General features: G+C 37.0%; 1 protein-coding gene across 7 annotated transcripts in view; it reads left to right on the top strand.

Moving 5' to 3' along the window:
• Positions 1–2,649: 2,649 nt before the first annotated feature.
• Positions 2,650–16,918, top strand: part of UNC13D (unc-13 homolog D) — a 46,053-nt gene continuing 31,784 nt past the window's right edge. The window contains exons 1-6 of one of the 7 annotated variants that reach the window (XM_072403908.1): positions 7,716–8,088; positions 10,756–10,799; positions 11,724–11,872; positions 13,926–13,967; positions 14,053–14,145; positions 15,334–15,441. In XM_072403908.1, the coding sequence (XP_072260009.1) occupies positions 11,816–11,872; positions 13,926–13,967; positions 14,053–14,145; positions 15,334–15,441 (300 nt within the window). In that variant the 5' untranslated portion in view covers positions 7,716–8,088; positions 10,756–10,799; positions 11,724–11,815. Of the gene's footprint in view, positions 2,705–7,715; positions 8,089–10,755; positions 10,800–11,460; positions 11,873–13,925; positions 13,968–14,052; positions 14,146–15,333; positions 15,442–16,918 lie in introns of those variants that run through there. The other 6 variants (XM_072403912.1, XM_072403909.1, XM_072403910.1 and 3 more) reach the window with 6 other exon arrangements.

Here is a 16,918-nt window from a genome sequence, read left to right as displayed (position 1 = left end):
AATCACAGCTTTATTTTATAATTATGTTTATTTGCTTTTTACATTGTACATTTCTTTGTTGAATAGTGGTGCATAAAGCAGTATGTTCTACCATCAGGCTTACTTTCACAAGGTAGGAAAACGGCTTGGTGAAGCCTAAAAAATGGTATTATTTAAGTGCCGGTATCTATTTTAGATTTATGGTATAACTGCAGTTGGTACAGAGGATGCAAATGTTGCTGGGGGACAGTGAAATTAGAAGACCATAGGTAACTGCCTAATATCTTTATATCTTTACATTCTTTCTGTGGCACCCTCTACTACTGACACAATGATGTTTATTGCTATCTGTAAGGGTGACATTCTTCCCACAAACCAGCAATGTAAGAGGCATTCTTCCCACTGACCACCACACTAATGTACCGGGAGCAATGGTTATAGTAAGCAGGGGTTCCCTGAGGACATGAAAATTATTTTTTAGGGTTCCCCAACATTAGAAGGGTCAAGAAATACTTAGGGCCAACAGCGGCATGGGGCGACACAGAAAGTATTTTATAAGTGTCTTAGATCCTGCATGAATGTTTTACAGGATCTAGGAATTTTGAAGGGATGTTGAATGTTCCGGCACAGGGCATAAATCAAGCCCACATTATAGGAACTATATATCATTGTCCCTTTCAAAGCAGAGCATCTACAGACCTCTTGTCAATGTCACTATGTCACTATATCAGCTTGGTAGTGAACTATATCACATGCCAAGAGAGGAAAAAAAATGACTTTGCAGTGGACCCCATGCTAACAGCTGGTCTGAAATGTAAGTTGGGGTGTTTGAATAAAACACAAAAGACATAACATTTCACATTGCTTCAAATTTTCTCTGTAGTTCCCCACAGTTTCCTAAGCCTCCCTCCTATATTGCCCTTAGGCCCCCATCAATGCTTAACAAACTCCATGCTTAGTTCTATCCTAGCCCCCCCATAGTGCTGATTAGTGATTTATAAATAAGATATTAGGAGATATAAATTATTGATAACTAGTTGTAATTTACAACTTCCAGCCAGTAGATGGAGCTCTAAACTTATTTTATATTTTTGCCATGCTAACAGTAAATGATTTGGTTTAAATAAAAGTTGCTAACAGAACTAAAAAGGTGCAACAGTTACCGTATTAAAGGGAAACTTCTACTTCTCCCACATATCTTTACTTTGCGCTGCACAAAGTTTAATTCAGGCAAAAAATCTTAAAACAAAAAAGAATATTTAGTATATAAAAAAAAACAAATCCTCTGCAAAATACTGTGCCATGGCACATCCTATATATACATATAATTTTACTGCAAAAAAGACTGCCAGTAAATTAAATGTACATTTGTAAATTTCAAAAGCAGGTAGACTAAAGCACACCTCTTCATTTTGCTGGTGGAGTGCAGCAGAAGGACAAAGGTCTCTGCTATGCATTATGTGACTTTATTATTGAATGCTGGCCAGTAGCATTATAATAGCCATTGAAATGGCTGCTAATTGGCCTGGGGAAGAAGGAAGACCTAATAAGAGAGGCTTTAAAGGAAAAAAAAATTGTGATGTTTCCAGTATTTAAGTGCTGAAGCCATTCCTCCATTCAAGTCTTCTTTTCTAGTCACAGATACCCCTCTGGGCATTTAGAAGCTTTATTTTAGCTATTTTGATAATCTTGTTTTTTTTTTGCCTTTTTTACTTTCGCTATAGACTGATATTGCCCCTATATACCTAATGCAACTGCATATTTTAGTGTTTTCCCTCAGTCTTATTGAACTACAACTGTAACCTTCCCAGAAGCACTGGTCCTTATAGCATAGTGACTATACTGACTAATATTCTGCTGCCAGACTTTTGTATACTTTCTGTGAAGATCAAGGATGCATATTATGGCAGTGGACATTTGCTAAGTGGCCCCATAATTTGTAGATAGGGCTTCTGATTTGTTTATGGTGCCAAATAAAGTAAACCTTGGAAAAATTTTCCTTTTGAGAATATTAGCTACCTGGCTCTTCAGATTCAAATCTTGTGGCTTCAATACTTTCATGAACATGAGGATCATAAAGTTATTAAGATCCTTCTCTCCATACCTGTTTTGGGCCAGAGACTAAAAGAATTAAAGCCATTAGGTCAGCACAGGAGCCAACAAAAGTATTTTTCTAAAGGAGGCAGAGTTGTCTGGATTACAATACTGGCTGGGAGAATTACAAACCCCTTGGTAAGTAAAACAGTTACTATATACGTGTAAGTAATTCAGCTCTGTAGTAAGATGTTTGCTCAAGTTTAGTTAGAGGTAAGTGAAAACATGCTTGCTTATTTATTACATTAAAATATATGGTGGAAAAATTGTATATTCTCTCTCTCACAAACACACACACACACACATACATAAATATATATAAATATACACACAGTATATAAATATATATATGTATATAAATGTATATAAATGCTTACCAACTCCGGCTCTTTTTTCAGAAATCATCACAACATACATATATAGAGAGCACAACACTTTTGTCCGCTGAGACCAAATCTCATGTTTAGTAACAAATGTCCAAATCCATTATGTGTCACACTTCCATGTAGCTGTCATGCGACAACCAAGCTAATGTAGTTCTGTACTAGTTAACCTGGCTGTGCTCAAGGCCAAAGTCCACGTCAGTCAATAAGCTGCAGCAACAACCAATTCATCTTGGCATAAATACCAGGTAAAATAATCTGAAAATTTAAAGAGCATGACATTGTTTACATCCAAACACTTGCTTTTAGATGGAGGGAATGCTAATTTGATTGCTAATTTGCTAAAAAGTGGTATATTGGTGGTGTAGTCATAAATATTGCAGAGGCTCAGATTGTAGATCAGACAGACTTAAGTTTCACCTGCCCAGGTTGTTACCTTAAAAATATCTAGCAGAAAGCAACTTGTCCAACTTGTCCTTTAGTTGAGGCTCTGATCAGCAGGCTTCATCCACAATATTAATCAGTCAGTTGTTTTGCCTTACACAACCCTTCCTGCTGCAGTAATATGCCAGGTCATGGGTCATAGTAAAAGCTAGATTGTACCTCAACTAAATGACATGCACTAGACATTTGTATACAGATCTAGGATTAAATCTTTTTACTGTACTGCAATAAGATATTTAGTAATCTGCATATCTGCAATTCTCTCCCATTTCTTTCTGACACCTGTGACACAGTAACATAGCGGATGTCTTTACCAATTTCTACATAAAAATTCTAGGCTACATTTACCTTCTTCCTTCAATATTTTATTTATTGACATGTATAAAGTATAGAAGCAGGGATCTTTTCTCTAACATTTTACATACTTACCTGTGTCAGAGATAAAGCAGGCACAAAAATATGGAAGTCAGTGGTTAGCATATCTTGCATTTTTAGAGAGAAAAATGTCAAACATAGTATCTTAACAGGCTTCTACTGAATAGTGTCCAGGGAGTGCTGGGCAGTATTTTATCCTTTGAATAGTATGAGGATATCATGATATACCCCAACAAGTCTTTTTTTATTTAGAGGAAATCTATAATATTTTTGAGTTAGAAAAGAACATTTAATAATTGCCATGAGTCTTCAGGATCCGTGTAGGCTGTTGCATTCTGTCATCATTTTATCAAGGTCAATATTTAGTAAGAATATCTAAACTCAAAAACAAAAATTTGATATACTGCAACTTATATATTTATATAACAGCACATTACAGAGTTTACAATCAAAGGCAATGTTAAAACAATGTGGCGGCCCCATGAAGAATGAATAGGGGTGGCAGGGAGTGGCACCATTACCGCTTAATGCTGTCATCTGGGAAATGTGCAGACGTTGGTTCTTTAGGAATCATCACTGCGGTGCAAGGGACGGCACGGCTGGCAAGGCATGGGGTAACCTAATCCTGAAGCCGGTGTGAACCTTTCCTAACTGCCTCTCAGGCTGGATCCACACAGACTGTTTCCCTATCGTTTACCCTAAAGCGTTAAAAGCCAGGAAAATGTCTATGCCGCGTTTTGCCACATTTTACCGCAATTACTTTTCAAGCATTTATAAACCCAGGAAAAGTGAAGGAACTTTATTTATATTCAATGTCCCCCTACCATAGTTTTGTGTCATCATATTCTAAAGCAAATTAAGAGGAAGCTATTTAACCCAACAAATTTTTGGGATTGAGAGGAAAGAGAAGTGCACATGGAAAACCCTCATGAGCAGAAAATATGCAGATAGTATCCAGGCTGAGATTCAAATTTAGAACCCCAGCGTCACAAGGCCAGACTGCTAGTCACCTAGCAATCCCTAAAAATGTTGGCTGCATTTTTTTTGTTAATTAAAAATATTTTGAACCATTTCAGAATTTACCTGTCAATCTTGCCAAAAATAGAGTGTCCTCGCCACTTCTTGTAAGCTATTCTTAAAATAAAAACCTGATGTAAAATAGATGAAGACAAGAAAACGTGTTCAAAGCCCAGCCTGGATGGCAGTCATGAATACATTGGAATGGGTGAAAACAGTCTAAGATAGACTTACTGTATAAAAATAAAGAAATAGGAACCCTTAAGAAAAGCAAGCATTTCACTTAATGACTGGTAATTTGGTTACTGGGTAAGGTACAGTTTCAGGAAAGAAGCCGTCTTTTTTAATTTGTGAAATGGTTTTCCTGGCAACAAAAAAATGTAAGCAAACATAAGGGGTTTTAAATCTACATAAGCGCTGTCTTAGAACAGGCAGCTATTCTTTTTTGTGCGATGCTACTGACTAGGTTGTTTCAATTTATAAGATAACCAATATTGGGTGGAAGGCATCAGATGACTGTGAAATATTATCTAGCTTGTATTAAAGCTGAGATAAGATGATAAGTGTCTCAGGCGTGTGTGCTAGTAGTACATCTGACCAGAGATGAGCGGTTTTTAGTGTACTGATGTCAAAACGTAGCAACAAAAACAACAATGTTCAGTCATTCAATTGTAAAGTTAGTTTGTGAGTGTCTCATATCTCTTTATATACTTAGTTATTACAGGCGAATGGGGTTCAGGGTGGCCACTACACAAAAGATGGCAAAAAGTTTACTAGGGCAGAACAAGATATTTATCAAACCACCAGATGTTTTCCACTAGAACTTCAGGCATAACATACCTACACTATTTCCTCCACCATTATTAGATGGTACTGAAGCCGATAAGCAATAAACTATTTTGAGTTGAGGAGGTTATATCTGTTCTTCTCATGGCCTCCAGAGATACCCGATTAGTGACTGGTGTGACTTTTTCTCTAAACCAGTGTTTCTCAACCGTTTTAAAATGACAGAATCCTTTGAAATAACTTTTAGGTCTTCAAGGAATCCCGGCTATAATGACTGCATCCACAGCTCATGGTACATTAGTGTGCTGGCCAATGCGAAGAAAGTCTCCCTTAGAGGTAGCCAAAAATATAATTGGTGTCACTTAAACTGAAGTGCGAGGCACAAATTTTTTGGTTGAAAAACACAGATCTAAACGCTCGCCACCCTCGGTCTCCCTATACACATTGTCATGACTATATCGCCTGTGATTGTTTAATTCACAAATCAGAAGCAAAGAACGGACCATACCTAACAATGCACTAAAACACACAGGTATATACATATACATATACATTTATCACAGTACAGGGCATAATGGAGCTTTTGGGGTTATTACCTGATATCAAAAAGTTACTGGCAGTATCACATCTCTGTTAATGCTTTTATATATCCCACTTATGCTACATTGATTTCTCTATGACTATTTTTTTGTTTCAAGTTTTTATTAAAATTTTCAAATAAAGTAAACAACAACATTACACAACAAAGTTTGCATAGAATAACAGGATAAGAAAAAAAGGGGGGCTTAAGGGGCGAAAAGGGGGGTTCAAAACAAAAGAAGAAGAGCGCCAACCAGTAACCAGACATCAGCAGAGTAAACATATGAGATCAAAGATAGTTCCTGTTTGACTAGTTTAGGCTAAAAGTAGTGAATGTTAAACTTTTTAAAATAAATTACATGCATCTTCTTCTGAAAACTTTTTCTAAACATTGTAGTTATAAGGTTTTTAACATCTATTCTTTTGGGGATCTAATATTAGAATGTGGAAGTCTATTTGTCCTGTTTAGAGCTTTCCAAATGGGACTTGTCCATGGTGATTAGTTGGCACTGACTCTTTAAGACTCGTTGCCTGTCCTGAACCTTTCTTCCTAATCAGGAATCAAAGCAGCAGTGACATAAGGATTTATTATTTATAGGGGGTTTTATAACATGTTAGGTATGGACAAACCAAGATTGTCAAGGTATCCTAATAATGTTAAAGAAGCTTTTGCTATTCTTTTCAATACAAGAATTCTAGGGGAATCATTTAATTTCTATGGGGAAATTATTGCATATGAATATTTCATATTAACACGTTTGTTGTTTGCAGAACTGAAAAGATCAAGCTCAGGTTTACCCACAAAATGTTTTAAATTAGAGGAAAGACTAATATCTCATCTCTGTCAGATCTGTTTATACAGAGCTGGGTGTATCTGATGTACCTTATATTGAATATTTATATGTAGCATTTACATCTCAGTTTAGGTTATCTAAATATTAGAAGATTGCATATAATGATCAGAACTCCAAGTAACCTCAGAATAAATGTTTAAAATATGTTTATTCAATGAGTAAAGTGAACATCTTATTGTTCCTTGATCCCAAGAACCCTCTCCAGTCCTAGGGATCACTGTCTGGATTTTTAGCTTGGCTATAGGATAGTACATGACTTCCATTCCAACACTGATGCCAGGACTCTTCTTTATAAAAATACACAACAAATGTGAAGAGCAGCAGCTCTAAATAAATACTTATGTTGAGGTGAATAATTTAAAGCAATCCAGTTATTTGCTTGACATTTCCACACATTACTTTCATTTCCATTGTCACAGTTCCATCACCTTAGGCACATAATCACTAGGCACAAGTAAATTAAACTTTATTACTTCTAGCAATCTGTTTTGTATCTTTTATGTCTTTTAAGTCTGTTTCTCTATATTTTTTGCTGGGCCTCCCCTCCTCTTCAGGGGACCCTGAACCCATGACCAGGACCAGTGCCTACATGGCTAATGTGAGATAAGTCTTTAGGAAAATCACTTTAAGGGACTCTAGAGGTATTACCAAAATCTCTTCTGCTAGAGGCTAAGAACAAATTGTACAACAACAAAACTTTTGTACAACAATGTTACATGATCAGCAGTATTTGTTAGTGTAGGTGTACATTTTCACAGCTTGTGGTAGCTAAAGTTGGTAAATACAGTACATGGTGAAAATTTTATAGTCAATAGGTCATGATGGAAATGCTAGTCAACCCACGCTCTAGCATTTGTGTTGGAAATGCTAATAATGCATTTTTAGGTGAGATATCTGCTAAAGTACAAAGACATTGCATTATAAGCAAAAGTAGACTATCAAAATGTATCTTTTGCATATCTGACTTAATAAAATAATGGCTACTTTGAATCCTCCACTTTGCATATTATTGCTGAACTTTATTTAACTAGTCTGTTTGTTTGCAGTGAGTTGTTTTAACTGTTTTATTGTGAGGAAGTCACTCCCTGCTTCTGGCTAAGTGCTCTTTTGCATCACAGGTTTACCTAATTTGTGGGTTTCCTGCATCCTTGCTTGGCATTGAACAATTACCCTGTGTTCTCTTGTGACTTCATGCAATGAGACTTGTCTGCATTGTCCGTCTGAGTTCTTGGATTCCCTCTTTTTTACTTCATATTGTAAACATTTTATAGGGTTTTAAAAGTCATCCAAACAGTATGGTTCATCTTCTTTGGGAGGAGTTTACCCTTGGACAACATACAATGGAAATGGAGTGATGGGCTCTAGCTACTGGGTCTTCATGCTGGAGATGAAACTGATGCTAGCTGAACAATCAAAGGGACTCTTTTAAGTGTTTACAAGCAATAACAAAGGAGATCAAGTTTTTAGTTCTTCTTCCTCTGCTCAGTAACTTGCAGCATCCCCAGTCTCCCTTTGGTCATATGCCTTGTGTATCTTATCCTCCCTGGGACACTGCACGCTGATGGAGGGGATTAGAGGTATGTACTGCAGCCAGTGAGCAGATTAGTTCATGTGTATAGCTGTGTCCTTCCATTGGCACTAGACAATGTGCAACTATCCATAACAGGCAATATTTGGGTCATAAAAGAAATCCAATCATACAGTATCCGCAAAAATGAAAACAGAAACTCGCAGACGTGCGGCCGAAACGTCGGGTCGCATGTCTGCAAGTCTCTGTTTTTTTTTTTTTGCGGATACTGTATGATTGGAACTTTTTATGACCCAAATATTGCCTGTTACGGATAATTGCACATTGTCTGGTGCCAAACCTGATTGGCTAGAATTCCTGCTATTATAATATGTGGGATAAATAACCTGTATATATTTTTTGAAATGTATGCTGAGAAACTATTAATATTACAATACTTGTTGCCAAAAGACGCCTCTGTCTGCTCCATTTTTCTAGTTTTACTATTGCAAATAGAGTTCTTCAAAAATGCAATACATCCCAAACATGCATTCTTGTTTAAAAAAGTCCTTTTGTTTGAAGAGAACCAAAAGCCCTCCACAAACTTTAAATCTGGGTTTGCACCAGGAACATATGTGTTAATATGTATGGCATTACTATGTGATGGAATGTCCTAATGCAGACTGCTTGATGGATAAAATGTAGGTAATTACTGCATCCAGTACAGTGTGAGTGCATCAAACTACAATACAATTGTGAGATTTTATAACAGAATGTATTTTTATGCCATCACTTGATGTGATCTGTTTTTAGATGGCAGGGCCGCACTTTCAGTCTTGCATTATGATGATACTTCATCTTCTCTAGCTGGTGCAAACTCTTTCACAAGTACCTTCCCTTCTTGTTCTCATGTTTATTGTTTTGTCTTTGTGGTTTGCACCCTATTAGTAAAATATTTTTCATGTGAAAGTCCCAGCAGCACACAATATTCAGTTATATACGTTACTGTCCTGCACTGTTCTATGGCAGTTAACCAAAATACCTATTGTAAGTCCCTGGTCAGCACCAGTCCCCCAATCTAACACCACAGTCTTCACCTATAGCAGCCCCCGCTCAGCCTCGGGAGACTGGTTGCATCTCCCAGCGCCTCAGTTGCCCCCCAGACTTACTGCGCAAGGGAAGGTGTCTGGGGATAGGCTGGCAGCAAGCCAGGAGCCCACAGATAGCAGTACCAAGATTCCAACAGAGACAAGTCCAGAATACAGAGCACAGGTCATACACAGAATATCTGTCCACCAAACTAAGTACACAAGGACAAAACATAAGCAGAGTCGGGGTCACAGGCAAAGATTGGTCCAGGCAGCATAAACTGGCAAAGTCAGAAACAGGCAGAGTCAGCAACAGTAAATCAGACAATAAATCTCCAGCACAGATTAGCCCAGCTATACGCTACAACAGGCAGTGGTGACTGGGAGCAGAGAGGCTATAGAGTCCCAGCAGCCAATAGCAGTGCAGAGTCAGGAGCTGATCAGTCTCGAGAATCCATTTCAGCTGTGCTCAGCATAACAATGGATGCCGGGGATGCCAAAAATACATCAGGCTGCAAGGGAAGAAGGGGCTGCTGCTATTTTAGTTTTCCTGGCTGGTGCAAATGACATCGCTGGACAGAATAAACAGTGTTTCATACTGCCATGGCGCACAGCACAGAGTCCCTACAATGATGAGCATCTCCTAACACCTATCTGACAAAAAATATCAACATCTACCAATCATAGTGTTGATAAAAAAAATTGTTAAAAGATATGTTTTTTTCTGAGTTACAAAATACACACAGACCTTTCTGCTGCCTGCAACGTCTACACTGTTTGTGTCATTAATGTTCAGTTTTTAAAGGGAATCCTTGGGGAAAAACCTGGGTATGGTACAGTCTTCCGACTGTGTATTGCCAGCCTTGTTAGTACAAACTGCCTTTGTGAGAACATTGGAAATGTTTTGTTATTACTGGACAGGTTATGAATTATGAAATTCTGTGTATTATGATTATATTGATGCTGGATATACAATGAAGCCAGTTGTGGTCAGTTTGAAACCACAATTGTTATTTGGACTCTGCATGGTGCCTGTACAAAAAACCCATCTGACACCCTTTATCCAAGGAGATGGTGAAATCAAAGCTGCTATCTTTTCAAAACAAATGTAACACAAGCTCAGCTTGAATATATTGTTAACCATGTTTGTTACATTTCTGAAATTCTTGTTTTATGTGTAATTTGTAATCATTTATGCATATATATATATATATATATATATATATATATTTATATGAGCCATATTTGTTCATACATCTGTTCTACAATTTAATGATTGCTCTAACATTGCAAGTGTATAGGCGTACTAAATGGATGACATGCTATGAAGAGTTTCATGCTCCTTCATACCATGAAGTACGGGGTTATTATCTTTTTTGAGGGCAGCAGAACAACATCTTTCTTCCTGCCAGTCCAATGACACCACTGGTCTAAGAAGACATGATGATGCACCCAGGGTTGTGTCAATGAAAGCCTGGGCCAGCCTAGGTGTTAGGTAATGCTGCCTGTCATTTAACATGTAAGTGAATGGCATCATGTGCTTGGTACAAAGGGCAGTGCTGGATCTTGGTGAGGATTAATAAAAATAGAATTAATAGTTCTTTTTTTTATAACACTTTTTATTTTTTATGTTTTTATGTATTTTACAGCAATAACAATAAACAAAATCGGATACAAAAGATAATAAACACAGGTAACAATATACTTTTCTCTGTGTTAAAATAATGAGAATAGTTATCCGAAGAGTATTATAAATCACCCCAAAATTCAATATACCTATCAAAGTACCACTGTTAAGCTTGAACTATTACACTGCTTGGTAATCAATTAAATTCTTATAGTCTACCATTTCCTGGAGGGAGATCCAGGGAGCCCATGTGTGTAAGTATCATTCTGTTCTATCATAAATCCCTGCAGTCAGATCTTCCATATTCTGAATCTCTTGCACTTTACGTACCCACATAGCTGGTATGGGAGGTTCAGTTTTCTTCCACAATCTGGGGATTCAGGTGAAATAGTTATTTTTATGAATCATGTTTAGTCTAAGAAGCTATTCAGAAAATAATCTACATCACTATATATATTTTAGTTTTTGGCAGAAATAAATATCTGTTTTTGCTATACTAGAATATTACCATTATTCTAGCTACAACAAACTTTAAGCATATTTCTCTTTCAATCTTATTCTTCCAATAATATTTCTAATGTAATTATGTGGACATAATAAAATGGACGTTCATTTCCTATGGTTGTCCATCAGGGGTTAAATCATTAAAGGGGATCTTCCTCCTTCCCCCACCATCTTTATGTGGGCCCTGATACGTCCTACACTGGCTCACTTCCTCAGAGAAGATATACTTGTGGTTTCCTCTGTGAAACTGTAAAAGATGAGAGACATCGGAAGAGTGTGGACCGTGTGAGCTGCCAGTAATTTGGCTGTTGTTTTAATATGTAATACCCAAGTTACATGGTAAGCAGTCTCACCCAACAAGTCGAAACAACTCCAGGACAGCAAATATATCCATTGGCTAGAAATGACATTGTGTGATGGTAAGAAAGCGGTGATGAGTAATGTCTTTATTGGGGCTGGAAAGTAACAGTGATGTTCATACATCAGGGTGGAAAGTAAAGCACGCTGACTTCAAGCAAGCAATGTACTGAGGAAGTATCTGCAAAGTGAAAGGCCCGTAGGACGTTTCTTGAGACACTATGGACCCGTCTGAAAACAAAAGAGACACGTCACCTCCGACAAATAAAGACTTGGAGGTATGTAGTCAATTTTAATCTTTTTTCTGTTCTGTTTGCTTTCTTTATTAACTTTTAACCTTGTTACAATTGCACATTTTCACTTTTGCAACAATAATGCTGTAGAATTACAGTTGACTTGCCTTGTATAGTACAGAACCAGGGGACTTATGTCACATCAACCAGTTGTCAGAATATTAAAGCATATTTCTAGCAAAAACTTTTTCTCTATAATTCCCTTTTTTTCCCAGTTCCCTGGTGGAGTATCAATTACTGCATATGGACCTGGAAGATTCTCCTCCAAGGCATGTTTCAGTGAATGTCGGACTGATTTACTGCTTGATAAATAGGCCCTAATGAGCACTACTTGAGTTTATTTTTACAGTAGAATGAGGTTAATATGTCAGTAAAACACTTTTTATCTCTTGTGCACATTTCCATGACTTCCTGTCCTTACAAGTGCAGAGCACGGGTTTCAACCTTTCCTTACGCTGAACTTAAAAAACATGGATGGACATATACTTAACCTTCTGAGTATTTGTTGATATAGAAACTGCAAAAGCATGCAACACCAAGCGCTATATTTAGGTTCCACTGTTATTAAACTTTTTGCAAACGCTAAAGGGTTTGTATTGTTAATGTATAATTGGTGTAAAAAACATATAGTTACCTAGACGTGAAATTCCAGTTTGAGAACAACCCTCCTCCAGCAGTAATTTCTAGAGTATTGCACAAACTATAGCTGCCTCTGTTGGTGTTAGAAGTTTCCCCTTTAGTCGGTATAGTGGTCACCAAATTGTCACAAGCAGCAACTGTGCCAGCAAGGAAGATGGAGTGTCACTAGAGAATAAGCGCTGAATCTTCCAACAGTAGGTATACATTTGTACACTATGTTCCCTTATGTAATTGAGAATAGGAAACATCATAAACCATGGTTGTGGAACTTCTAGAATGTAAAGATGACTGCCATGCAACATATGTAGATGTCACACACAGCTAAACCTATTCAGTACTTAATTGCAGGAAAATGTATTTGTTGCTTTAAATACAAACAAATGTTGCTTTCCACTCATCTTCCTCTCGCTCCTTCCTCTTTTCTCATCTTTTATTACATCACTTATTTTCTAATTGCCTGTAATGTTGTTCTGTATTGTACTCACTTCTCTTTTACTACTGTTGTGATACCTGAAACGTTTCCCTTCATATTTTGCATAATACTATTATTAATAATACTTTTTCTTATTAGGCTAGAATTCTGTAAATGCTGGATCACCCTGCTTAACCGCACAAGCTTCACTTTAATAAATCATTGAATGTGTCTGTGTCTGCCCACACAATAAAATGACAACATACATGGCATTATTTTGTAAAATGGAAAATGCAGCTGCTTGCTCAAACCATTGGTTAGTAAGGGAAGAATGCCTATACCTGCTATATAATACTATATCCAAACTATCGGTATATTATACCTATAATATAGCAGTATATTATACTTAAAGCATGTGGTTTATTCATATCCATTGTAGGTCTAACTATTACTAAATTTGTATTGTAGTGAACAATGCTATTGGATTTCATATGTGCTTTAAAAAATGGGCCCATTTGGGTGAACCCCTCTAAAGTGAACTTTGTTGGGGCTAACTAGAAATATTGGGGGGGGGGGGGGGGTCTATTGCCCATAGAAGAGAAAGTATTAGCTAAATTTTGGGTGCTAATGTCTTGACAATAATAAGGATGAACAACCTGCTACCTAGTGAGATTCCTGTCTATTATTGGTGCAGGAAAGCATTGGGAATGTGGAAAACGGAGGAAGCTCTGGAACACATTAGGTGCTTGATAAAAACTTTGTTCTGCTTTAGTAAGACCATTTTCAGTCTTTATACATATTTAATTATTATCTGTGATTATTGTATATTGTATGTAATTTTGCTGCGGTACTCCCTCCTACAGTGACTGATTCTTCCCTTGGTCTCCCTCTTATGGTGTTGTTTGTTTTTGTACATTTGTGATTATATTATGCAGAGATTATTATATATCTTTGTTTTATGTTTTTGTTTGCTTTTTTTTCCTGCAGATGGAATCTTCACTTGGCCCTCACCGTATTACCCGCAGAGAGGTATTTAATTATTGTTATCTGTTATGTGATGTCATTCCGCCACCTATGAATTTTAAACTGATGATATTTCCTGCTCATCTCATAGGCCAGGTATGGAAGAAAGACCACAATCCACTCATCCCAAAACAAACCTTCAAAGGAGAGCAAAGATGAACCCAAAGTCTCTGCCTCTGTACAGGTACAACTTGAAGATATAGTGGACAACATTCATTAAAGAGACGTTATCACTAGGAAGAGAGGGGGAAATCTTTTGCAGCTTTGTGCTGGCACCATGATACCTACACATATCTGAAAAGCCTTTTAAATCTTCCTGCTGTGGCCCAATTTCAGACCTTTCTGGCTAGCAAAGCTTCGATACTTCCTAACAGTGATGAAACCTAACCGCCTCATCATACTCCTATTGCTTAGTAGGACTGCTAATTAACACACTTCCTGTCCTAGTTTGACCATACTTACTTATTGGTACTTTATCAATGGAGGACCAGTGTTGTAACCCTTGGCTGCTTTCCTAATTGGGACCACAAACACTCATCCCTCTCGGCATTACATGGAGACGCAATTCTTTGTATTTCAGAGAAGATAGCAAATGCTGATAACATTTTTTAGATTTCATTTCAGTCCACAGGAATTTATTAGGAAGTTAGATTTCTAACAAGATCACCAGGCATTTACTGTACTTGCATTAAAATTACTTTACCTATAACAAGAAAACAAATGCACACAACAAACCTAAGCACTTCTAAGCTACAATATTTGCATTGTTCTTGATTTTATATATACTTTAAACAGATATGCTGGGTTAATGTGTGTTAACAAATGTGTTGCAATGCACAAGTCTAAATGAGCTTTACATATCTTTTTTATAGATCCATTGCTGAATTATTCAACAAACCATTGTTAAACATTCTGTTATGGCTAATACAAAATAGTTCTGCACCATTGTTTATTTATTACTAAAAGCTATCATGTAAAGAGTTGGATTAGTTACGCACCCCCCAAACACTCATTTTTGTGAATAGTCTGTGTTTTAAACAGATCACAATAGCAGGAGTTAAATCACACAAATAGCTGAATGGGCCACATGAGAATCATCTGAAGGTTTACAATTTGATATATGTGGATCTATGTGACTTTTCTTTATATCTTGGTATCGGCCACTGTACCAGAAGTTGGTATCTAGTAAATATAGCTAGATCATTTTTAAGCCCAACTAGCATTAACTAGGCTTGAAAATACTCCACATCAATTCAGCTTTCATTTTATCACACATTTATCAGCTCGAATACTTTGTTATATTGAGCAGTTTAGGTATCCTAATACCTGGTTCAGATCTGGCATTAATGCTGTTTTTCTTCTTTCTGTTCAGCGTAACCTGCTTTATGGAGAAGCCCTGTATACCATAATACACCGCATGGGGGTTTTAGAGTCACACCATATTTCTGATAATGACCAGCTGTACAACTATCTGCAAATGGTAAGAGGCCACTTCGTTCATCGAAAAGTAGTTTTGTATGGCATAAGTGGTATATACACAAGATGAATGAGAAGTCACGTATACAACACATGCCTATTTGTTTAAAAAAAAATAAACAATAGCACAATAGGGGTGTATCTACAGATCATAAGTTTGATACATTGGGCCTGATATTTAGGCTGTCCAGAACTGGTGTAGTTGTATTAACATGGGAGAACATGGGTAATCCAGCAAACCTGGAATGGAACTGGTCCAGGATTGAAAATATTTGACAACTAATATCCAATGATGTTTTAGGAAAACCATTCCAGGCTTACTGGATCACTTAGGTTCTCCCATGATAGTCTATCTTCTCCAGTCTTGGACCCCATTGGGTCTGATTATTTCTTCAAAGTCATTTGCTATTTGCTAGCAAATGTTTTGAATCCTGAACAAGATCCATTCCAGGTTTGCTGAATCACCCAGCTTCCCTGATGAAAGTGTATCCTCTCCAGCTTTGGAGAGCTTTAAAAAATCAGGACCAATGTGTTAAACAGAACACAATATGCATGCTGCCTGGTACCCACAAAAACTGTGCCATACATGCTGTTATACACAATATATTGTTCTATGCACACATTGAACCTTGTATTCTGTTACACACAAGGCTATGTACCATGCACTCTGTTACAATAGATGGTTTTGTGTTAAGCTGCACAAAGGGCTCTGTACCAAGGTCACCCACCAAACTGTGTATTTCCACCATTTAACCAAGTACACAGTCCAATGCATGTCATTATACCCAACATGCCATGCCATGATCTACCCTCATTATACCTGGCATGATGTGCCATACACGCTGTTACACCTAGCACACATATATATACATAAACATAGTCAACAAAGGGCCCATTGTTAAAACAAATTTAGGGCCTTCATTTGATTGCTGTCAAAGTACTGACTGTATAGATCACTTCCAATGCAAAAGGAAAGTATTCCTTCCTGATCCAACTCCAACATCCATCCTCACCAACTTGTAGTGTTTTAACTGCAAAGCAAAACAAGAAATTTATGGTAGTGAAAGTATCTGGATTAAAAACACAATTGGATTTGTTTTGTCATGTAAAAGAGATAACACAAATGTATTGTACATATATACTATGTGTAGCTATTTGCATACATTTTTACACTTTAAAATCCTAACTAACAATGTTTAAAATATACGTTCCTAGTACTGGGACTGCAAGTGCTTGTATCTATTCATATAATGTTCTTGGATGTTATGTCATTTTCATGATTAAGCCAAACTGTCTTTCACGTGATTGAACTGACATCTCTTATCTGGATGTTCCTAAACTGTAGTGAACAAAGTACACTTGTGACTTTAAGGCTTGTGTATTCTCATATATACTATCCATTCCATATCCATTTTATAATATTATTCTACAAAATGTACTCAATTTTCAAAGGACTCTCTCCCTCTCTCCATATGTATATA

This window comes from Pyxicephalus adspersus, chromosome 3 (genome assembly GCF_032062135.1).
Source record: "Pyxicephalus adspersus chromosome 3, UCB_Pads_2.0, whole genome shotgun sequence".
Lineage (NCBI taxonomy): Eukaryota > Metazoa > Chordata > Amphibia > Anura > Pyxicephalidae > Pyxicephalus > Pyxicephalus adspersus.
The sequence above is the reverse complement of the archived record's forward strand: the minus strand, read 5'-3'. Positions and strand labels throughout refer to the sequence as shown.